This window comes from Trematomus bernacchii, unplaced genomic scaffold (assembly GCF_902827165.1).
Source record: "Trematomus bernacchii unplaced genomic scaffold, fTreBer1.1, whole genome shotgun sequence".
NCBI lineage: Eukaryota > Metazoa > Chordata > Actinopteri > Perciformes > Nototheniidae > Trematomus > Trematomus bernacchii.
The window spans coordinates 19,772,394-19,797,868 of record NW_022987714.1 but is presented as its reverse complement, the minus strand read 5'-3'; the positions used below and the strand labels follow the sequence as shown (position 1 = coordinate 19,797,868).

The following is a 25,475-nucleotide window of genomic DNA, read 5'->3' as shown; positions in this document are numbered from 1 at the left end:
CTATGTTATATTGTGTATTTGATTTTATATTTTCATTGCACATACACATATTTATTTATCCTTTTTATTAATAATTCGTTTTATCCACAAACGGAGCAACAGTCACGAACCTCCCCAGGGATAAATAAAGTATTCTGATTTAAACAAATCAATGTATTATTTATTTTATTATATTTGAAATAAACACAATCTCTTACAAAGTGTTTATTTGTTATGGTACTTTGACATTTAGAGGTTATTTTCCTATAGTAAAGCTCATATCTCCAAGGGTCCTGAGAGAAGCTCTATTCCAAACAGTGTGATAAATGGGCTTCAATGTATTGTATTCCAACGGGGCGCCCCTCCTGGCCAATCAGGGTGTCTACAGCAGCTTCGACACCACCCCCCCAGCGGCCGCACAGGCGCACTGAGCTCACAACTGCCATTTTGTGGCAGAGGCTACTCTGCTAAAGCGGGAGAGGGATTAAAACAACTGCGAAGAAACCTGCATTTCTTACCAGGCGGGCAAACTTTGTAGCACATACTCCCTGCTTTCGGTCGAGTTAAAGAGGTCGAGAAACACACAAAAAAGAGGTAAAGTATCACTACTTTTCTGATAAGGGGGGAGTTTGCAGGATCTTTAATCGGCCTCTAGGTGTCACGATGGGGCTCTGGGTCCGGGCAGCTCGTCGGAGAGTGTTTGTCTCCCTCTATCGTTATTGAAAACCCCGTCAAAATACGCTTAAATAACCGAAGTTGAAATAAATATATACACAGCCCGCTGCATTATAAGCCTATCTGTGAATATATCGTCGAAGATAACTTTAAAATACTTCGATGATTTGGTTGAAGAGTTTAGGCCGAGGCGTCCATTTTCTCGCTTCTTTGTTTCCCGTCTTTGCAGCCTTGACGACATGGAAACTGGCGGGTTTAAGTTATCGCCCTTAGCTAACATGAGCTTGTCAGCATTATTATACGCAAACACACACACTATTAAATGAGCAATTACATATCTTATAGTTAACACACAACCCCCCGTGTCGCAATACACCCATTTGACGTTACTTTTAAGCGTGTTGCGTAAGGTAAACATATACATTTATTTAAGATGTTGCAACTAGCGTTAGCCAACAGTTAGCTTTAGGCCTTCCCCACCCTGTGCCCTAAGTAACTCCTAGAAGGAAACTTAAAAGGATCGCAGTGTCAACGTTACTACAGCCAACATTTTTGTTTTGTATTTCGTTAAACTAAGCGTGTTGTTTTCGCGTCTACACCTATCGTTACTGACATGCTGATAGCGAAGTAAACACACGGAGACTATGACGTTTAGGCCAGCGCGGAAAACAGAATGACGAAGCATTTCCAGCAGCACTGTGGTAACAGCGGCCACCGATTCAATGCCAAATGTGTGTTGTCCCAAACATCTCCCGTCGTCGAGTGTTTAATTTATCTTCTTTTCCCCCCGTAAATCTCGCTGGGGTCGGAGCTGGCAGTTGTTGTTACACCCGCCGCCCGCTTGTCTCTTATTCTAAGCCCACCTAGAGCATCATAGCCACAGATATATATTATAGTGTAGAGCTCCCTCTACGACTCGGCTTGGAGAGCTACAAAAATACCGCTATATAAATGCTGTGCATGGAGGCGACCGCCGCCCGTCTGGGTGCTCAGTAACATTACCATGTCGTTGTAAAATTGTTTTCATTAGTTAAAGAATCATTGATGGCCTAACGTCGTACAAAAGCATCCCCAGTTTATACCATTTAGCTACATAAAGACAAGTGTAAATCTACAAACAGATGTTTGTCACATATATGACTATGCAGCTGCTACACTCCTTGTCAGCAATAATAAATACAGTTACCAAGTTGTTTGCATGTAATCCTCAGATTATATTTTATTATGTACTGTGGTTGTTAATTAATCCTTCATCCAAAAATCTGAGTCATGTCGATGTAAAGGCTTATACTGGTGCTGACAAGGTCATGGGTTTAATCATTGTTTGACTAAATATCCAAACTGTTTTATTCAAACAACTACTAGATCTTTCAATCTGGACATATGCCAATTATTGGATCGGGGTGAATTTTCGACTAAAGCCAACAGGGTGAAATCTTCAAAAATATATATTTTAAATTTGATTTCATCACACAGTCTCATCTATATTACTTCTCTTTTCAAAGAGGCCTGTGAGCAAAACATTCCCACACAAGTAACTACTAACTGCTACACAGTAGAAAGGAATTTAAAACTATAACAACAATCATTAAATTAATAAAAATGGAAAAGACTAGTTTTATGCAAGAACTTAAAACTGATTTTGTGAATTTCTGCACTAGGGGTAAATTGGCCCACTGATATCTGACTATTTTTTATATGAAAAATGTCGACATGATACTGATGTATCATGATCTACCACATCAGGATACATCACTGAATTATAACACCACTGATGTATTGTCTCAGCTAAAATATAAATCTTCTACAATAGAATAAAGTGTATTAAGAGCCACACTGATTAAACTGAAGCACTAATACACACACATTTAGGTTAATAATACATTTCAGCCCTGCTTTTAAAAACTAAAGCAAAAAAGTAGGGATGCTCCGATCGCCAATTTTGGGGCCGATCGCCGGAATCAGTATCGACCGTTACCGATCGCCGATTCAATCGAGTGGGCGGGGCCTATGGGGATCTTCCATTTAAAGTGATGGAACTTAAAACTCAGTTAATGGGGCTCATTCACTGGTGCTTCCACAAACAACAACCAACATAATTATTACATTCAAATTAAGTACATTATTCAAGTTTACATTAACTTTGGATAATAACACGGGAGAAATGAGCGGAAGCGCTCTCTTTTCCTCTCTCCCCCCCTCATCGTCTCATGCAGCTCACTGATCCAGTAATGAGTGACCCGACAGTGAAGAATAAATATATTTATAACTAGTTTAGCTTGTTCCAGAGGTAGATAAAATAGCTAATGGCGCGTTTCCACTACACGGCCTCGCTCGGCCCCGCTCGGTATGGCTGGGCCTCGTTAGGACTGGCTCACTTTATGGCGCATTTCCATTACAGTTTAGGAACTGGGGCAGTGTCTATAGTAACGCAGTGTAGGCGGAGCCGTGACGTGATCTTCAGAGGACCCCAGAAAAACAACACAGCCGTTAGCTGTTAGCACTCAGAGCTCACAGCTCCTCATATATGTTCAGAAACTAGACAAAAGTTAAACAAGTACAAACCACAGACTGCCTGTGTCATGGTGAATACAGTCGCTGCTTTATTTATGTCTGTATAGGCCGTTGTTTTGAGTGTGGACGGTCGGAGCATATACTGCGTTAGCTTAGCCAATCTCCATTTAGAACACACGCATTTTAAAAGGTAGACCCGCGATTTTATGAGGCCAGAAAAACTGTGAATTAGGACCCGCCGGCCGGTACTAGGCCAAGTTGAAACGCAACCAACGACAGGCCGCTGACGTCACAGCCCTCTTAAACCGTGCTCCGCGCTGTAGTGGAAACACGCCATATGTGTGTTAGGTCTAACTCTTAGTGTGTTTTGCTCCGCTCACCGTTCCGTCACAGCGGGTGGAGCTGCAGGATTTCTGCTGCACACACGTTGCATACCGCTATTTTACTGTCATTTTCAGACACCTTAAAATACTGCCAGACTGGTGAAGCCATTTTGCCGAGCTTGTTTTGCCGCGCACAGAGAAAGGGGTCATGTATTTTTACGTCATGCGATCGGCTCTCGCGATCGGCATTTTTAGAGAGCACCCCGATCGAGCGGCCGATCGATCGGAGCATCCCTACAAAAAAGTGTTCGTGCTGAAAGTCGCAACGTTTTCTGCTTTGAATAGATGTCCACATAGCAGTTATTTTTGAGTAACCTCAGTGTTATCATAAGTTGTACTAAAGTTTTCTACATGTTCGCACAAATTCATCATGCAGTTTAATTTTTTTGAACACACTTTGTATGAACTGTGATCTGTGAGTTGAATGGCCTTTACCACTAGTATAAGATAACTGGGGCATCCTCAGATCAGCACACATGTCTTTAACAGTTAAAGGTCCCATGTCATGCTTTTCTGGTTATTAACCGTCCCCTTGTGTGTTATGTAGCTTTTTCTGCATGTAAACGGTCTGCAGAGTCACAAACCCTCAAAGTACACCCTGTAGCGAGTAAAACTCTAACACAGAAAATACCTGTCTATGCTGCCCTAGAACGCCTCGTTGGGGATTTCTCTTTTTCCATTGTTTACTTCTTGGGTATAGTGACGCATTTCGGGTATAGTGACGTAACGTAACGTCCGCGGAGCCGTTACGTTTGGACCAATCCGCGGACTTCCTCACGCACACACACACTCGGCGGGACGTTGCGAGGCTCGCTGCTGCGGGGAGCGGAACACTGTGAGCTGGCTCATTGGTGTAAGGTCAGCGAGACACTGCGGAACTCAGCCTGGGCACACACACAAACTCCCAGCCATGCTGCGGGTGTGTATGCCCAGGCTGAGTTCAGCTGTGTCTCGCTGTCTCGCAGACGGCCACTGGGCTCACAGGGAGGGGGGGGGCAGGAGCTCCAACAAGCCGTTTAGGACAGAGAGTGAATACACATACTATACAGAGATGCTGTATGAGAAACCAATGTGAGTTTGGAAAATTGCACAATATAAATGTATTTTAGTATACCTCAACAATGGAATTATGATCAGTAGAAATGGCCATGAGTCATGACATGGGACCTTTAACATTTTCAGAGTTGTGTAGCCTGTCAAATTCAGAATCTCTATAGCCGCTTTCACACCAAGTACTTTGCCGTACTTAGTTCCCAGTACTTAGTCCCGGAACTGTCCTAGTAGATCGTGTTCACACCGGAATAAGTCCCTGAGGGATGATTACGCAAATGAAGCCGCTGACGTCACTTCTTCTTCTTCTGCTTTGGGTTTACTGGCAGGCCGCAAACAACTTCACGGCGTATACTGCCACCCGGAGTCCCCCGGAGTTGGGGACTGGCTTCAGTAGAAGCTGCTGGTTAGCGTCTTCCGAGTAAATCGCCAGAAGCGCCGACACCTCCTCATCACTCCACCGCTCCCATGTCTTCTTTTGTGTTGCCATAAGTTAGTCTCTCTCCGTTGGTGCGCTATGCTAATGCGAGCAAATCAAATGGCGGCTTCACAAAACTTTTCGGAGTTTTACGGGCCGTGGTTTGCAATTCGCCCAGCCAATCAGAAATTGGAACCTTTTCCTCCCCAGGAAAGTACCACCTCTCTAGCAGGAATTATCTGGGGGTGAAAAGGTTCGCATGAACTAGGTTCTAGTTCCAGATCTTTTTGGTGTGAAACCAAAATCCCAGGAACTATAGTTCTTGGGAAAAGTACTCCTTTGTGAAAGCGCCTTATGTGTGAAGAATAATATATGTTCTACTGTGTAACATTTCTCTCTCCCCCTCAGGTTGTCAGGGACAGTCAGGTAGCAGACTTTTGATTCAGCAAAGCTCAGGGCCGTCATCAGGAAAGCAAAAGGAGATCAACTGTATCAGCCCATGCTACAGAAATCATGTTACGGGTCAATTTATCCATGCTATTCAAGGTAACACTAGAAGTGTTAAGAGACAACCATTTCACAACACTGGGTTGTAAGGTTTTCACAATCGCAACATTTAAAACTTTAATACAATACTTGTATAAAGAACACAGCGCTCGTACGGATACCAACTCATTTATAATGGCCTAATAGTATGTTAACAATAAAACATAAACTATTGAATGACCAATTTATAACAGATATCAAAATAAAACGGCTCCAGGTTATTCTGAAAATGTAATCCAACTGAAAAACAATTGCATTATATCCAATTTAAGCTTACATATTTTACTCCCCCAAAAGAAAACGGGTACAACATGGGTATAACAACACGTTTGTTCCAATTTTATTAAGGTGGTTCCTCTATAGATTTTTCTGGACTTGCAGAAAAACTTTAGGTGCCGATCTGTAGGTCTAGTTTTTTTTTTGCTTTTAATATTTAGATTTTACTCTTGCTTCTTAAAAAACAGTTACTTGATCAAGTTATTTAAAATATATTCTTTCGCAAAAGTGTTCTGACAACCTTAATCGATTGTTATGAAAATATCACACTCAAACTCACCTTTTTTACACAAATCTCAGTTCAGAAGTCAGTAATGAGTCGTTAATCAAACAGCATAGAGAACATGCTGTGTTTCCGCTGCATGGTATGGAAGAACTCGAATCTGTGAAGAAAGGTTATTGATAGTACTTTGCACATTGCCTTTTTTTCTACCAATGCAGATTATCCTTCTATTGCTATGTCTTCAGCAAATCTTCTTAGTTTTATGTGATGAATATCTGAACCACCCATTTTAACTGAGGGGGAAACCAGAAGAGAGTAATGTCAAAAAGGGCCTTACCATGGGATGGAAATGCATCAATAGACTGGAACTAAGCTCTGTAAGGCTTAATGTGATTTGTCACCCCCTTACTTGGTCGATTCAGGGCCTTGAACCGAGTTCCAGAGCCCAGTCCCTGCAGACTGAGCTACTGCGGTTTTAAGATCCTAATCGGTTAGTGGATTTGTGGAATTGTAGGAACATTTCCAAATTCTTCCATGGTGTCAGACTAAGCACCGCTGTTCGAAAGCAAACATGTGTCCAGTTGATGCCTTTTGAAGAGGTAATGTAACACACTGATAGATATTTTTAATTCTCACAATGCCATTTTTCAGTTCCTACCCAGTATGGACGGAGGGCCAACAGAGGTTGTAGGGGTGATGGAGGTGCCCTCCATCCAGGCCGTTCACAGCCAGGATGCCATGGTGGCTGACCTCCTCCAGCAGGCTGCAGAGGCCGGCGGCATGTTGGAGGGACAAGGAGGAGTCCTGGAACAAGGTGCTTGCTCATTAGCTTGAAATCGGTCTATATGTGAAGTAAGCAGAGTGTATAGGATTTAAATTTCACTTTTTTGTGGAAAACATGGTTATGTGTTTTATTCATAATGATGTTTTGTTTCAGGTCACGGGGAAGGGATGATGGCAGCCAACCAGGCCCATCAGCAGCTGATGGAGGCTGGTGTGGGTATGGACGGGGGCGCCAGGATTGAAATGATGGTTATGGACTCCCTGGATCCCACCTTGCTGCAGATGAAGACTGAGGTAAGCTCACTATTTATAATTTTGTGTTTAATATGAAATGATAGCTGCCTAGTCTTAGGGAAGTTAAAATGTAGCTGATGTCAAATCAAAACATCTTTTGAACTGAGGAGACCTAATGTTATTTTAGAATGTGTTCTAGGCCTAACATTTCGGAAGCCTAAACATGAGGTTGATTTGCAGGTGATAGATGCTGCATTGGGGGGTGCTGCTCACCAAGCAACTGTAACAACAGTGGACCAGACTCAAATCATCACACTACAGGTAGGTGCTCTTTTTAATTTTGCATGATAGCAACCTCCGGTTATTTCTATTGGACACGTGTTCCTACCTCCTCTCTGTTCTCAGGTGGTGAACATGGAGGAGCAGGCAGCTCTGGGTCTGGGCGAGCTCCAGCTGGTCCAGGTTCCTGTTTCTGCCTCCACTGTGGAGGCCCTGCAGCAAGGCACCTTTGTAGACACTACTGCTATGCCAAAGGACGGCGACCCCGTCATCTGCCACACCCTGCCACTGCCCGAGGGCTTTCAGGTACACATACACGGACATACTCATTGTTATTAAGGAATCAACCAAATTGAATTACATTTCATAAACCTCATTATTGTTAGACAAAGGGTTGAATTGCCTTTACATCAAATTATTATTGTAATATAGATAACTGACTTTAAAATTCCAGAGGATCCTGCTCATGTTGGATCAATCTAAACCTATTTCATCTGTGTTACACAAACGTTTTTATGAAATGTTAAATCTCCACTACAGTAGTTAATTAGCTTACCTTAACTGAATATAAATGGAGGACTAGAATTTAATCAACCTTTAATAGTCACACATGTACACAGTGATCACCAATTGATGAATGCTGTGCAGGTGGTGAAGGTTGGAGCTAATGGAGAGGTTGAGACAGTGGAGCAGGAGGAGGGAGAAGCCCCAACTGAAGAGCAGGATGACGAGGAGGTGGGGAACCAGATGTTGGAAGAGGTGGAGGATGAACACATTCAGCCTCAAAACGAGGACCCAAGCTGGGCTAAAGACCCCGACTATCAACCCCCATCTACAGCTAATAGAAAGTTCAAAAAGGTTAGATATGTTTGTTGTATAGCTTTATTTGTTACTGGAATTTGAGACTATGTGTTGACATGTGAATCTTGGTGAGGACTAATGACTTGTCTGTTGGTTTGTCCAGGGTAAGAGTAGCCTGCGTTACACTGAAGGAGATAAGGACATGGACGTCAGTGTCTATGACTTTGAAGAGGAGCAGCAAGAAGGCCTCCTGTCTGAGGTCAATGCTGAGAAAGTAGTCGGCAACATGAAACCACCCAAACCCACCAAGATCAAGAAGAAAGGTGAGACACGGCTGTATGCTTGACTGATGGCATGATGTCAACCATCTAGCCTTGCACTCTGTTTGTACCCCCTATAAGCTGCTCCTTGCAGCAGTTGTTCTTCCTAAGGTCAACTTTACCATTTTATACACAATGCATATATAGATTCAACATTCAAGGCTTTTGTCATTCGTACATAGCTACAGAGTAGTTATGTCGATGAAAATCTTAAGTCACAGGCTCCTCCAACAGTGCAACACAATAAAACAGATAAAATAGTGCAAGTAAATACAATAAAATAGAATGCAATTTGTCAAATCACATTCCATTTTGTACAGAATGACAATGACTTATCTGTTGTGGGAATTCTTTGGAGCAATACACTGGAAAACAGATTGATGAACAATGAAGGTTTATTGAAAGCTTTGCCAAGAATGTCATTACAAAACCGTACATAGAGAAGTGTTCACGCTGTATGCCCCAGTCAATTCTGCTCTGCATATTTACCCGACTCTTAGACCATGAACATATCTGCCTCGCCCTCTAGTCAAAACATGTCTAGACTCTAAAGAACATGGACGCCAGATTAAGATAAAGATGGATGTCATTGCCTGGTGTGACCCAATACCTTAAAGATTCCTAACATGAAAATAGGCATTCTAACAAAGTAAATATGAAGAAGGTAATGTTTGAAAAAATAATGTATGTATACACTAATAGATGGGAACATTATATACAGTAAAATATTACATACAACATCAGCTGGAAGACGCACAGACTAGCCGTTGACCATTATATTGTGATCTTGCTGTAACAATATCAGTAGTGTATGTATGCCATACTATAAGATTTTGTCACATTGCATCATAATACTAATATGTTATTATAATTTTAAAAGTTTATTTTTTAGCAATGAGATTTTCATATAAACACAGAATATTAGCTTAACTATTAAAGGTCACCTATCATGCAAAATCCACTTTTTCATGTCTTTTATACATCAACATGTGTCCCCTCTGTGTAAAGAGATTCTGAAAGTTTCAGGAAAAAAAGATTCTCTCTCTTTTTGTCCTGATCCATTTATATAAAAACCTGTCTGAAAATGAGCTGATCAGATGTTGGCCACTTTATGATGTCATAACGATTTTTGGCTTGTGTAACCATTAGCTAATCACCAACCAAGGTAACCCCCGCCCACCTTATCACCTGAATCTCCTCCTAGAGCACCATTGTGTTCTTTTTAGGGCTGTCAGTCGATTAAAATATTTAATCGCGATTAATCGCATGATGTCCATAGTTAATCGTGATTAATCGCACATTTTTTATCTGTTCTAAATGTACCTTAGAGGAATATTTTTCAAGTTTTTTAATACTCTTATCAACATATGAGTGGACAAATATGCTTTATGCAAATGTTTGTTTATTATCATTGGAACTATGACAAAATATTCTCCTGAATATTCTCAACACAACGACCTCTGAACAATGACAAATATTCTCCTGAATATTTTCAATACAACAACCTGGAACCTCACTCTCTCTTACACTCTCTCCCAACCCTGTCTACTTCTCTGCACTGAGCCAGTTGCTCAAACAGACAAGCCTGTTTACAGTTGTCGGCGAAATGCCGCTCCTCTGTCTTCATCTTCAGTCAAAGCATGAGACTGAAGTTCCCACTGTGGGTCAAAATAATGCGCTGTGATGTGCAGTCACATCACGGCGCCACCCATTTAGCTATCGCTGTTGTTGTCCAGGCGTCTCCCCGGCAAACTTTCAAGCGTGGTCTGCCGCAAACGAGCGGCAGGAGCGGGCTGTCAGCATCAGCTGTGTGCTTGGCTTGCTGTTTAAAACACCTTTTTTTGTATCCATATCACTCGCTAGAATCTCCCATCATCCAACTAACAACAACAACGTCAAGCCTTTGGGCTCTGAAACTACGGGGCGGGCCGAGGACAAATACACATGCGTTAATCGCACGTTAAAATAATTAGTGGTGTTACAAATTTTTTGCGTTAACTTGACAGCCCTAGTTCTTTTTAACCAAATGTCTCTCAGAGGAGCGTGGGGAGTGGCTCCTTATTTTCATCTAAAGTAACAGACAGAGAATCAGCACTTTTGAAACAGGGCTGAAACAGAGGGGATTATGGGATGCTGCAATGATCTGTTTGGTATTTCAAGCCAAACACTTCAGAGACATGTTTGTATATATATCTGAGAACTATAATATATTGACAGGGGTCTTAAAAAGTCTTACATTTGATAATCAGAATGTAAGGCCTTAAAAAGTCTTAAATATAATCAAAACAATTAGAAAGGTCTTAAATATGATTTTAAAAGGTCTTAAAAATGATCGGATTTGAAAGGTAGGCTACTTCTGTGTTGCGATCACGTCTAAGTGTGTTTTGGGGGAAATGTCCGGGCTGCAAAGTAACCAGTACGGTAACAGGGTGTCCGCGGGGTCTTAAAAAGTATTCAATTTAGTGAAAATTAAGGCTATTAAAAAGTATTAAAAAGTATGAAATGGCATTTTCCAAGGTATTACATTTTGTAGCTTGTTTTGTATAAGTATATAAATTGTCCAAAGAGGTTGTATTCTAAAGTCTGCCTGAATGTAATCATTGCGTAGGTGTGTAGTGTGATTCTGTGTAGTTTATTTATGGCATCCCGTTGGATTTGACCTCATCTGAACAGGACATCGCACGCTCACTGCTTGATAGCGCGCGAAGGTCCGTTTACGCCGGTTGTTAAACAACATCGTTATGGGGAAATGCAAGTTTGCGTCCAAATGGTTGGAAGATAAGGAGGAAGGACAATCAATACTGTATATAGTAAATGTGAGGTAAAGTGTGTCTCCAATGTAACCGGTTAAAACTCCAAGTGGCGATGAGGTCTTAAAATGTATGGAAAGGGTCTTAAAAAAGGTCTTGAAAGGTATTACACACACACACACACACTTTCACGGTTAGGCAGTTCTTTTTTTCCTGGTTTTTGGCTAACACAGTTCTGTCTGCTGTTATGTTCAGTCATCGTTCTTATGTTGAACGTGAATACATTTACTTTGAAAGTAATTATGGGACGTATTTCTTCTTTCCTAGCAATTTTCCTTCATACTTTCTTGCTGTTAAATAGGTCTTAAATTCTATTCAAAGTTTTCTTAAAAAGGTCTTAAAAAGTCTTACATTTGAGTTGGTGAAACCTGCAGGAACCCTGATTGATGAAAAACAGTATAATAGTGGACCTTTTAATGTAAACAAGATCTTAAAATGCTTTTAAAACCTGATGTGACATTTTCTTGAGAATATCGTCTGGGGGTCATATTTCATTGCTATATTGCTTTATATGACAGTTATCTATTACGGGTCAGTGTGTGAAGATTGATCTACTTCGTTTCTGTCCAGTACCAATTGTGCTTAAAGGTCTCCTATTATACTATTTTTAGGCATATATTATAGGTCTCAGATATATACAAATATATAAAAAACATGTCTATGAAGTGGTTTGCTCTAAATACCAAACGGATCACCCATTCTAGCCATGCCTCATATCCTTCTACTTCACCCCGTTAGAGAAATGCTGATTCTGGGTCTGTAGCTTTATACAAAAAAAGGGGGGGGGGGGAGCTTATGCAGGAGAATTCTACCCAGATACTCAGCTAAATGCTGCCATGATTAAACGCCATATCATGTTCAAAACCACATCAAGGATTAGTTCTGAAACAGTATGGAGCTCAAATGCTTTTTGAGGTGAGTTCCTTTTTATTTCCTGCTTTTTTACACATACTCTCTCCAGTACAGGTTAGCTCTGAGTGTTAGCGATTATTGCTAATGTAAACAAAGACCATATTACGTCCAAAACACGTTGCACATTGTTTCCGATAGCAATGTTTCTGATAGAGCCTTGGGTGTAAAGCCAGCCCACATTGCCGATATTACGTCATATCGGCAGCAAATCTGGATCAGCTCCGTTGTTTTTTTTCACAAAACTGTGTCTCAGGGCTTCTTAACATTTAAAAACCTATTAATGTGTCATACCCACTTAACGGGAAGAAACTCAGCTAACTGATGATACGAACCATTTTTACCGAAACAAAACACAAGTCTCACAAGAAGCGTCTAAATGAGCCCTGAGCGAAAAAATGCTAACACACTTAGCACAGAACTCTAGGTATAAATACCCTTATTACATATCGGATCTGCACAGACAACATATCGATTAGCAAGTTGAGATTCCACAGATTCTAGGGGTATAAGTATCATCACTGAGCGATCTGAACTCGTGACAGGGGAAACAAACACAGACATCACAACACTGAGCTTTACGGAGCAAAAACGGGACATTGTCTTACTTATTCTGATCAAAAGTTGTGTTCAATGGCATTAAAACGATAAGAACGCTGCTGAAGGTTAATCCATAGGTTAATCCAATGTGCCTGAAATGATTACTGATAATCCATCTTCATATTTATGTCAATAATGGAGTTTTCATATATAGTTTTACTATGTTTAATCTGAATTTTCTTTAAAATAAAAAAAATCTATATTGATTCTGACTTTTCTACATCCAACTCACAGGTTTATCATTGCTTTGAGAAAGAAGATTATTAATTTACCCCTTTTTAGAAGTGAAGTTATTGTAATTTGTTCTGGGAATGGCATTTTCGAGCCTGAGACCTGAAAAACAGGCTCAGTGCTTAACAGGTTAATAGCTGTTATAAAGGAAAAGGCAATGTTTCTTACTTTGTCAGTACTCTACAGTGAGTTGACATGCAAGGACAGTATCTGGTAATGTTGGGTGATGGATCAGTATTATTTCTTATGAACTTTAAGTGAAATTGTGTTGTAATTATTATTCTTTTTTATTGTTTTTACAAAAAAAAATCTAATTCAGAAAATGAGTTACGTTGAGTATGTTGTTTTTCTCCAGAGAAGTGTGTCCATTGGGTCGTGGAGACAAAAAAAAGCATGTTAAGTTATTAAGTGAGTGTTCTGTTTATGTCATTGTTGTGTGTTAGGAGTGAAGAAGACGTTTCAGTGTGAGCTGTGTAGCTACACCTGCCCCCGGCGCTCCAACCTGGATAGACACATGAAGAGTCACACAGACGAGAGACCTCACAAATGTCACCTGTGTGGAAGAGCCTTCAGGACCGTCACCCTGCTCAGAAACCATCTCAACACACACACTGGTACACATAAGCACACATCTTCATTAAAACTTTAATGAGACAGAATCATTTTTAAGTTCTTCAGTACCATGCAGTGATTGCTGACGTGTCTTTGTTTTGTTTATGAATGCAGGAACTCGTCCACACAAGTGCACGGACTGTGACATGGCTTTTGTGACCAGTGGAGAGTTGGTGCGTCATCGTCGCTACAAACACACACATGAGAAGCCCTTCAAATGCTCCATGTGTGACTACGCTAGTGTGGAGGTAACACAAGCTTTGTGTTTTACGAGTTTGATACACTAAATATGGTGCCTATGAAATGGATGATTTACTTTTTGTTTTAGTGTTCTGATATGTGCTTGTGTGTTTTGTAGGTGAGCAAATTAAAGCGTCACATCCGTTCCCACACCGGTGAGCGTCCGTTCCAGTGCAGTCTCTGCAGCTACGCCAGCAGAGACACGTACAAGCTGAAGAGACACATGAGGACACACTCAGGTAAAAAAGACCACTTAAATCATTTGGTCATTTGATCTTTTTCTATACCTCTCCCCCATTAGTTAACTGCAACTAACTAAACATTTAACAGGGTTCCCGCGGGGTCTTAAAAAGTCTTACGTTTGATCATCTGAATTTAAGGCCTTAAAAAGGTCTTAAATATGACCAAAAAAATAAGAAAGGTCTTAAATATGATTTAGAAGGTCTTAAAAATGATGCGATTTGAAAGGTACTTCTGTGTTGCGATAGCGTCTAAATGTGTTTTGGGGGAAATGTCCGGGCTGCAAAGTAACCAGTACGGTAATAGCCTTTCAGTTCCCCCCAACCATTTGTATTGAAATAAATCAACATGGAACCAGTAATCATTAACTTTGTTTCCCCCGGCCCCTTATCGGAGAACACCCAGCTAGTAACCTAGCAACCAAGCTTCAGCCAACCAGCAGTCAGGAACTCATGTATCTTCGAATCTACTTACAAATAAATATGAGGAAGTGTAAGTTCAACCGTATTTGGTTGGAAAACATCTAATTTAGTGCTTGGTTGAAACCAGTGGAGGGGAACGTGTTTGAAGCCCGCTGCACCTTTTGCAAAAAAAGAGCGTTTGTTTTGCTAATGCAGCGTTAGCTAGTGCAGCGTTAGCTAGTGCAGCAGCTCCCGCAACAACATCGGGGGACCTCCAGGCGACGTTTGGGTCTACGTCAACCCTAAAGGTGGAGGTGCTGTAGACGCTAAATACCGTAGTTAAACACCAATTATAAAACGGACAAGTCAAATCAAGCAATCTGATTGGTTCTTAGCCGTGATATACTGAGCGTATACCACGGGTAGAATTGTAAGTTACTTTTCACAACAAGTCAGTATCCCTCCGCGTCTGAGAAAAACAGTATACTGTACAGTTGGGCAGAAAAGCAAACTGGAACAAGAAAGCAGCGGAGAAGTAACGGGGCAGAAACCCTCCTTTTTCACGCAGCGGTCCAGACATAGACATCAAACGGCAAAAACATATTCAGTGTGCAGTTCCTTTGGCATTAGGACAGGGATATCTAGATACTTTCCAAGGTTTGATATAATGAATTGTGCTACTTTTAAAGCAAGCAACGATGTTTTCAAATCTGTAATCAAAAAGGTCCGCAAAAACATTTAAGATTAACTTCGACCTCCGGGGGGGGGGGGGGGGGGGGGGGGGGTCTTACTATGGAGGAGTGGATTGAGCAGTGCCTATCTCCAGAACAAAAAGCACCTAAACGACGACATGTAGAGCTACGTGAAGAGCAGGTAGTAGACCAACTGGAAAAGTATCACCATTCAAAAGCTTTCTGATGCGGGTCTTGAAACAAAGCAGAGAAATGATGACCGTTAGTGGCCACAGGTGCGAAAGCTCTCTCCAGAGCTACTGGAAGCCGAATCTCGGGGACCGGAGAAAGTGGAGCAATATTCTCGCCACGCCAAGCAACAGCCTAGAACAACCTCAGCCTATACAAGTAACCACGTAAGCCATGCTACTGATGCTGGACAGTTTTTCAGTGGGTGCACAATAAACGGCAACATACACATTAATGTAAATAAATAGCCAAATAATGGATCAACGCTCTCTGTCTAATATGTTCGCTAGCTGTTGTTAGTGTTGTTGCATAGCAACCACCTCGCACTATGTTTCGTGCAGAAGGCAACGAAGGGACTATTTTATTTTGAACATCATTATTTACTAATAAAAACTATTTAAATTAGAGTGTGTATTTTTCTTTCATATTGCCACACTTGGTAACCGTTTTATAAAAGCAATAGCTCACTTCAGGCCGTGATATATGCTCATTATATCACGGCCTGTCGTGAGCTATTGCTTAATCATACAACAGCAACGATGAAAGATTGTAGCCAAGGCAGCAGAGCTCTGAATATAGCTCTTGTCACTCTCACACACACACACACACACACACACACACACACACACACACACACACACACACACACACACACACACACACACACACACACACACACTAGGGCTGCTCGATTGTGGCAAAAATCATAATCATGATTATTTTGGTCAATAATTGATATCACGATTATTAAATACGATTATTCATTGACTTTGAAAACATCCATTTATTGAACTTTAAAACAAATACAAATAATAATTTGAACAGTATCTTTTTAACTGTTGATTACCCTGAATGTATAATTCAACTGAAAAACCAATACAAAAATAAATGATACATTTAAATAAATAATATCAAAATAATAAATACCAATAAACAAGATCAACACATATTTTGGAGAGCACTTCCACAAGCTACTAAACATATATAAATATGATAAATAAAAATAAATTAAACTAAAATTAATTAGATCAAATATGTTGTAGTGCACTGTCACAACCTAGCAAAGCAAAATAATCATTTTTTTCGATTATGTTGTTTTCGTAATTGTGGCAGGCCAAAATCGTAATTGCGATTAAAATATGATTAATTGCACAGCCCGAACACACACACAAGCACACACAGAGACACAAGCACACACAGAGACACACACACATACACACTTTTTGTCTAACACGCTAACACAGTTCTGTACTGTTATGCTGTTATGTTCAGTCATCGTTCTTATGTTGAACATGAATACATTTGCTTTGTAAGTAATTATGGGACGTATTTCTTCTTTCATAGAAATTTTCCTTCATACTTTCTTGCCGTGAAATAGGTCTTAAATTCTATTCAAAGTGGTCTTAAAAACTCTTACATTTGAGTTGGTGAAACCTGCAAGAACCCTGATTTAAATATATACTACATTTTATACCTCCTTCCCTATTGTTACCTCTTGCAAGGTGCAACATTTATTTTTTGTCTACAGGAAATATGACTTGTGAATGTTTAACTTTTACCTACCAGTTAATACAATATTATTGTGTTTGTTTTTTTACTATACTAACCACTTTCATTTTCTACCAGCAATCAGCCAGTAAAATATGAAAGTTGTGGTGCTAATGTGACCCGCCTCTTATTCTTCTATATTGTTTTGTCGACTATGAACATAAATGTGAATGATGATAAACATATGTACATTTTCAATCCTCTTCTCAGGAGAAAAACCTTACGAGTGCTACATCTGCCACGCCCGATTCACCCAGAGTGGAACCATGAAGATGCACATTCTGCAGAAACACACAGAGAACGTGGCCAAGTTCCACTGTCCACACTGCGACACTGTCATCGCACGCAAGAGTGACTTAGGTAACACAAACTGTGTAAACTTATCAGACTGACAAAATAGATCACTTTGCATGTCGTTTTTATTCCCCTCATGTCTTTTATTTTTCTCATCTGTTTGCATTGTAGGAGTCCATCTGCGTAAGCAGCACTCTTTCATCGAGACTGGGAAAAAGTGTCGCTACTGTGACGCCGTTTTCCACGAGCGCTACGCTCTGATCCAGCATCAGAAGTCCCACAAGAACGAGAAGAGGTTCAAATGTGAGATGTGCGACTACTGCTGCCGCCAGGTGTGTGTTCTCTTTTATCTTGAGTTACTTTACTCATAACAATTAAGGAGCAAATATCAGGTATCGGTATCCAAAGCCAGTATCATGTTATTATCAGCAGCAACTTCATTACATTCGGAAAAAATAAACAATTTGGAATCCTGATTTTATTTAAAATAATATAAAGAATAGCAATCAATGAAAAAATGCATACCTGGGCAAAAAGAAACACCTGTAAGTCACATGTTGGAATCATTTCGCTAACTTTAAAGATACACTGTGTTCACAATTATTAGGCAAGTGAGTATTTTGACCATATCATAATTTTTATGCTTATTTTCCAACTCCAAGCTGTATAAACTTGAATGCGTATTGTATTGAAGCATATCAGGTGATGTATTTGTGTAATGAGGGAGGGTGTGGCCTAAGGCAGTGTTTCTCAAACTTTTTCATACCAAGGACCACTTAACCAATAAAAAAACACTCGTGGACCACCTAACCACCCACTCTAACCCTAACCCTAAGCAATAGGCCTGCTTACCACTCCAACAGTTTATAACAAAATACAGCCTAATAATAACAGCTTAACGTGACCTCTCTATATCGCCTCGTTCATACATTAAATCAACAATACAAATACAACTACAGATAATATAAGCCTTTCGTTCAAATGCGATTTAAAAATGCTCTCAGGTTTTACCCCTCTTATGAAATGTAGACTACATTTATTACGGAGTTTATGTCCGAGCCAACAGACTCACAGATCGTTGGCTACTGAGAGATATGCAAAATACACCGCATGTAGTACGACACAAACCTCCACTGTGGATTTTCAAAACAAAATACAGTAAAATATTGTTAGCAGGCCCAAGTTTAACCTGTTAAGCCCTGAGCCTGTTTTTCAGGTCTCAGGCTCGAAAATGACATTCCCAGAACAAATGACCATATCTTCCCTTCTAAAAGGGTTAAATTAATAATCTTTGTTCTCAAAATAATGATAAACCTGTGAGTTGGATGTAAAAAAGTCAGAATCAATATAGATGTTTTTTATTTTAAAGAAAATTCAGATTTTACATAGTAAAAAACTGTAAATTATAGTGTCCGTCCAAAATTCTTTTTACTTATAGTGAAAACTACCCTTGGATGATGGGTTAGTAGACTAAAAGCTTTAGGAATCCAAAGTACAACATATAATAAGTACCCTGTATCAAGATTGATGCAAAACAAGTTAAATTTGACCTTTTTAGAGAGATTTAGCAAAAATAAACCACTTCTGGGGTCATTTGGGTGGATTTGACCTATCTCTGGCCCCCCTTGGTCGATTTTGATGAATGAAATTTCGTTATAACCGTTAGAGCCAATGGAATCGAGGGAAAGTTCTACACACACCAACACGTTAACAAATAAGGAGTGAGAGTGACCAAAACCGGAAGCTGCATACCATTGGCTGCGGTGGCTACCATTAGCAGCTAACTTTTTTTCTCCGATTTTTACATAAAAATGGAATTATGGATTATAAATAATTTTAGCGAGGCACACCTTACGTGTTGTTGTTAGCATCTGGTGCTAGCTAGCTGCGCTAACGGATATAAGGAGCTGTTTCAATGAAAACAGAGGAGCGACATTTCGCCGACAACTGCGCCGAGCACTTGACTTTATGCAGGTAGCCAGACAGTGGGACATTGTACGAAAAGTCAGCACACTCAGCACGGATAGTACGCGCTACATGATTGCAGCGTCCAGGCATCGCCCGTTCGAGCATATATGCCTTGAGCTGCACATAGCTCAACGATCCATCACAGTGTCTCCACATTCTCACACACACACACACACACACACACACACACACACACACACACACAGTATTATTGTATGAGAGAGGTTCCAGGTTGAATTGAGGCGAATATTTGTAATGTTCAGAGGTTGTTGTGTTTAATATTCATGAGAATATTTGTCATTGTTCAAATGATAAAACAAACATATAAAGCATAGTTGTCCACTCATATGTTGATAAGAGTATTAAAAACTTGAAAAATATCCCTCTAAGGTACATTTAGAACAGATAAAAAATGTGCGATTAATCGCGATTAACTATGGACAATCATGCGATTAAATATTTTAATCGACTGACAGCCCTAGTAATAAGGGTATCTTTATCTTGAGTTGTGTGCTAAAGTGCGTTGGCATTTTTTCGCTTAGTGCTAATTCAGAGGCTTGGTATTACCCTTGTTTTGTTTTAGTAAAAATGGTTCATATCTTCAGTTAGCTGAGATTCTTCCCGTTAATCTGGTGCTACACATTAATAGTTTCATAAATGTTAAGAAGCCCTGAGACACAGTCTAAAAAAAAATGGTGGGGGGGGTCCACTGGGGGGACCCTCGTGTAACTCTCTGAGGTCTAAGCCATTTTTTCACATGTTAGGCTCGCCTGGGCTTTTTTTTATAAAAATGCTATTAAAACATGAACCTTGGTGACCATTGGGCTGGCCTGCATGGTCTGCCTACAAAACATTTGCAGCCCCAACAACAGCCTCTGATCATCAACAGACGTCATGCAATGCTTCATTGGATGCATAGATTAGATAATAATCTCTATCTAACTCCTAACACATCTAAAACTACTTCCAGCATGGATAAATGTTCATCAAAGACATCCATTGTTTGTTTTATACGCTTCTTGAAATCTAAAAAAAAACACATTGTTTTTCTAGAACAGATTACAAATCGCCTGGAAATGGTACAAACAAGTGGCAAAGTGTGGCGAAGGTGTTGCGCTGGGCTATATCGTGCAATCGAAAGAGAAACTTAAACTCGCTCCTTTGTGGAGATATTCCCGCGAGAGTGCGGACATTTTATATTTATTTATTTATTTCAAATGTGAAATGTTACCAATATACTCACGGACCACTAGGGGGCGCTCACGGACCACACTTTGAGAAACACTGGCCTAAGGAGATCAAGACCCTATATCAATGTGTGCATAATTATTAGGCAGCTTCTTATCCTCAGGCAAAATGGGCCAAACTATTTATTTAACTAACTCAAAAATTGTAAAAAAAAAAAAAAAATCAGAGGGATGCAGCAATCTTGAAATTACAAAGATATTGAGGCGTGTTCAGAAGACCCTCAAAGGTTTGTTGCAAATAGTCAACAGGGTGGCAAGAAACGTGTTGAGAGAAGAGACGCAAATAACTGCCAAAGATCTGAGAAGAATCAAACGTGAAGCCACCAGGAAGCCATTATCCTGCACTGCTGTCTGGGAGGCTGTGGTTGCTGCGGCAACAGGTGATCGTCAACAGATCAACAAACTGACACACTCCACCAATGGAAGGCTTGTGACTGTTATTGAAAAGAAGGGTGGCTCTATTGGTCACTGATTTTATTATTTGAAATGTCAGAAATATTTATTTGTACATTTTGAGTTGTTTGTTTTATTATTCTCACTAACAGATGAAGTGGGATGGGATATGTTTTATCTTTTATTCAGTTGCATATTCATACTGTACACTAATAGTTGCCCACTAATTGTGCACACATAGATATTCTCCAAAGAAAGCCAAAACTCCACTTTCCTAAATATTTAGGTTTGAAGTTTATTCACCTTTTGGATTGACCGAGAGCACTGTAGTTGTTCAATAATAAAATAAATCCTCAAAAATACAACTTGCCTAATAATTGTGCAGACAGTGTATGTGTGGGTTCAAACACAACGTTGTTTTTTTTAACAGATCTAAAAGTAAATACCTGTATATAAAGGCTGTAACAGTGAAAACTCATATTCACCTTTTTATGTCAAACCAAAATGTTTTCTGTATAAAATAAAATGTAAGTTTTGTTCTAATGTGTAACTTTGTTTTTCAAATGTGCCCCATGCTTCTGTTTCCAGGAGCGTCACATGGTGATGCACCGTCGAACCCACACCGGAGAGAAACCGTACGCCTGCAGCCAGTGTGAGAAGACCTTCAGACAGAAGCAGCTGCTGGACATGCACTTCAGACGCTACCACGACCCCAACTTCATCCCCACCGCCTTCGTCTGCCCTAAGTGCAGCAAGACCTTCACTCGCAGGGTAAACCCACTCCCATCTGAAGTGTGGCTTAATAACAGTCAGCAGCCTATCTAAAAGTATTTTCTTGTAGAACACCATGGCTCGCCACTCTGAGAACTGCAACGGTGAGGTGGATGATGCCGAGAATGGATCTCCAACCCCGAAGAAAGGGAGGAGAGGAAGGAAGAGGAAGATGAGGACCAGGAGAGATGAGGATGACAGCGGTGAGAATTTGATATTGCACGCAGTTGTGGGCATGGTGCTGCATTTGCTCTTTTCTCATTTGTTTATCTGACATCTGACTGTGTTATTTCGCTGTCATGCAGAGGAGGATCATGGAGAACTGGATGAGGAGGACGAGGATGAGGGTGAGGGTGAGGAAGAAGAACTGCTACAAGAAGAGGAGGAGCCAGAGGACATGGAACTGGACCAGGCCCCTGCCGCCATCCCAGTCCCGGCTCCTGACGAGCCACCAGTCAAGAGAAAACGAGGCCGACCCCCAAAGAACGCCCCCAAGCCCCCAACACCCAGCAAGTCTGCCCAGGTGTCTGCCAAGGCTGCTGCTTCTGGTGAGAGCACTGACAGGAGTGATTGGACAAGAAAATAGAGCAGTTTCACGGGAAACGGGATGTATTTAGTCTATGGGTGGGGGGGTGGTATATAATGTATATGTTCTGTAAAAGCACATGCCCTGTATATATATATCTAACCCTAAGTCTATATTTAGTGTGATTCCTGTCAGTCAGGGACACACTGCTGACTGAAACGATCACTGTAATGCAGCTGGTGAGAACGATTCGCCTCAACATTTCAGACTGGATGTTATTTTGCTGAACCGTACATTACACAAACAAAGGCAGGCTGGAGTGATCTATTGGGAAAAGCTTTCAGAACGGACGCTGTGTACAAGAGTTGTTATTATGTGTGTCAGTCTGCTGTAGAACTAAATATCTTTGCTGCCCTCCTGCATCCATTCTTCCTGTTATAGATTAGATTAGTGTGTCTTAATTAAACAAGGCATACAAATACATTCATTTCAAAAAGAGTAGAAATGATTAGATTCAGCTATTATCCCATATCCTCGGAAGGTACACACATAACAATGAACTTAAAAACACAACATAGTCTTTATCAGACTAACACTTATCAGACGGATCTAGAATTTAACAATTATTTCAATTTAAAAATAAAAGAACAATCAGGTTAATGTTGACAAGACTGGTTGTTTGATACAAGTCTGTGCACGTTTGATCTCAGCTAGAGGCATATTCCAATGCTTTATGACAACATACACAGCGTTTGGATGAATGCAGAAAGAAAATGTCTCTCATTCCAGCATTATGGTACTGCCCTGTGATTTGGCAAAGGTTCAGGCATTACATTTTCTTTTTATTTAGCTGGTAAAGTCATGCTTTAATCTTAGTCTTGACATGAAAGACAAAATAAACTGAATATAGGTGCAGCTCTGAGGTGAGTCTTTGTGTTTGCAGCTGCTGCCATCATTCAGGTGGAGGACGAGAGCACCGGAGCGGTGGAGAACATCATCGTGAAGAAGGAAGAGGGCGACGGCTCTGCAGCCCCCCTGGAGCAGGAGGGAGCCCTGACGGTGGAGGGGCTGGGGCTGGACGGGGCGGGGGTGGAGACTGTGGAGCTGGTTGTGAACGAGGAGACAGCGGCCGCCGCCAACGGAGACCTGACGCCAGAGATGATCCTCAGCATGATGGACCGGTGAACCCCACACCGGACCATGAGTGAAACTGGCAAACACATAAACATTTCCACCCCCCCGGCCCACCCCTTATATAGCATCTACGTCAGATCCTAATGGTGGCCATTCAAGTGGATGCTAAACCAACCGTGCAAAAGAAGGGAAGCCGCATGTAAATACTCACTGAAATAACTTCACATCCATGTACACGACACACTGATGTCTGTGGGTCTCAGTTACACACACACACACACACACACACACACACACACACACACAGCAGAGCACACACAGATGTCCTCCCAGACTGCTCTCTGCTCTTATTTCAGTTTGAATGTCTTCTGAATGAATCATCGTGTATTTAATACTTTGTTCTACCCAAAGCCACTTCCTGTCAGTCTCTAACCAAACTCTGCAGCTACTGCTCAGCTCTGAGAATTATTTGATCACATTTCACTTTGATTTCCTGTTTGCTGTTCTTGCAACTATGCTGATTTAGCAAATTCCCAGCCTTTATATTTGTATATATAGATTGAAATGTAGTTTTTCCTAATGAAACGTAGTATATGGTACTTGGGTTGAGAAACACCTTGCTTTCAGTCATATGGGCTGTATATTTTTGGCTTGTTTAACACTTGGTCCATGTTTTGGTATTTCAATATTGAGGCTTTTATAGAATGAAGTTACGGGGATTGTTCTTCATTCATGAGCAAACGTGCAGATCCATCTAAATGAACAGAAGTCAGTGATCTAGAATGATTCAGCTTTCTACTTCATCTTTTTGACATTCACACTGTCAAAGTTGATTCAGTTTCCCATCAACAACATCATTGTTTTTCAACAGTTTTTATTTTGTCTGACCTCGATGCTCGAAGGAATTGTTAATGTTCGTCCTCCTCGTGTTCCGAGCTTTGAAAGAGGTAGCTTGGTTAAAGAAACTGAAAATGATGTAGTTGGCAAAACGCTGTACCATAGTTGTGATCGTGAACATTCCAAATACTTCAAAACACATGAAATTATGTCTATGCATTTCAATCATTTTACTAGTAAGTAATAGACAGAAACACTCTCGAACATTTCATGATGATACCAGTCGCTCTTTATTTTTCTTTAAATGAATTCAATTTATGGAACAGATACTCTAAACCAGATTGTTAAGAATATCTAAATAATCTATGATCAAAAACTGGCAGGTGTTTTTGCATGTAAATACACATTTGCTTTCTGATTGATCCTAATATGTATAAATGCCTGATTGGGAGATGTGTTGGTGAAAGGGACATCGAGGTTTTCATTTCAATGGTTAACATGTTGGGGTCACTCATGTCCTGTCTGTTTCCCTCCCATCAGGCTGTCCTCCAGAAGAGCCCCTCTAACCAGCCAAACTGGATGGAACTAATCTGAACCACTTTCAGTTTCTGAGTGTTTTCTGTTGTTCAAAGATGTGTTCAGATACAAAACGGTTTTCACTTTGACATTTTTCATTTCGTAGTTGCTTAATGCTGATACTGAGATATGTCCTCTCCATGTCCCTGATTTATGCAAAACAAAGGTTTCAAATCATCTGAATCAAGGTTAGAACAAAGAGATCACCGTATGATTGGAGTCGTCTGAAGATGTAAATCCAGAGGTATTTCTTCTAAGTGTGACCACAGGCTATGATGGTTGAATGTGGCCTTCCTTTTATAACATGTTATAGTTGCATAGAACCATTGGTTAGATCGGCCCAGCACTGTAAATAACCATGGCAACAGAAAGATAGTAAACATTTTGTAAGAATCTTTAAACAAACAACAATTGTGTGACTTTGGTCTGAGATGTCATTCTGTAAAAGGAGAATAAAATGTCCTGTCATCACCCTATCATCGTCATCATTATGTTCTGCAGGCGGACGGACGGAAGATGGATGTTAAGACTGTTTTCATAGCAACAACAGCATTGTTTTTTTGTTTGCACACTGCTTATTTGTTGCGGCAGAATAAATTAAAGAGAAAAGTTTTAAAGATTTTGAACACATCCCTGTTTTCAGACTGAGAGAACAGGAGAAACCTTAGTCATGTCATTATGGAAGATGAGACACTGTACAGCTGATAAAGAATAAAATCATCCCATGTGCCCATGTC

The 25,475-nt window shown here is 40.5% G+C and overlaps 1 protein-coding gene across 3 annotated transcripts; it reads left to right on the top strand.

Annotated features, from left to right (window-relative positions):
* Positions 1–213: 213 nt before the first annotated feature.
* Positions 214–25,475, top strand: ctcf (CCCTC-binding factor (zinc finger protein)). Of its 3 annotated transcripts, XM_034141784.1 has the most exons (17): positions 214–573; positions 5,428–5,565; positions 6,716–6,878; positions 7,002–7,141; positions 7,322–7,402; positions 7,487–7,666; positions 8,009–8,218; positions 8,325–8,484; positions 13,475–13,645; positions 13,758–13,891; positions 14,002–14,122; positions 17,203–17,352; positions 17,458–17,618; positions 21,483–21,665; positions 21,736–21,868; positions 21,971–22,213; positions 23,135–23,376. In XM_034141784.1, exons 2-17 carry the CDS (start codon positions 5,533–5,535, stop codon positions 23,374–23,376), a joined length of 2,505 nt encoding a protein of 834 aa, XP_033997675.1. In that variant the 5' UTR covers positions 214–573; positions 5,428–5,532. The 3 variants fall into 3 exon arrangements, with proteins under 3 accessions (XP_033997675.1, XP_033997677.1, XP_033997676.1); XM_034141786.1 differs by lacking the exon at positions 5,428–5,565 and having other exon boundaries at positions 215–573; positions 23,135–25,475; XM_034141785.1 differs by lacking the exon at positions 214–573 and having other exon boundaries at positions 5,533–5,565; positions 23,135–25,475.

Excerpts from the sequence above, each read along its gene's own strand:
- ctcf (XM_034141785.1), top strand. The coding sequence starts at position 5,533 with ATGTTACGGGTCAATTTATCCATGCTATTCAAG. Across the intron at positions 5,566-6,715 it reads ATTTATCCATGCTATTCAAG|TTCCTACCCAGTATGGACGG; the intron begins GTAACACTAGAA and ends GCCATTTTTCAG. Across the intron at positions 7,403-7,486 it reads CTCAAATCATCACACTACAG|GTGGTGAACATGGAGGAGCA; the intron begins GTAGGTGCTCTT and ends CTCTGTTCTCAG.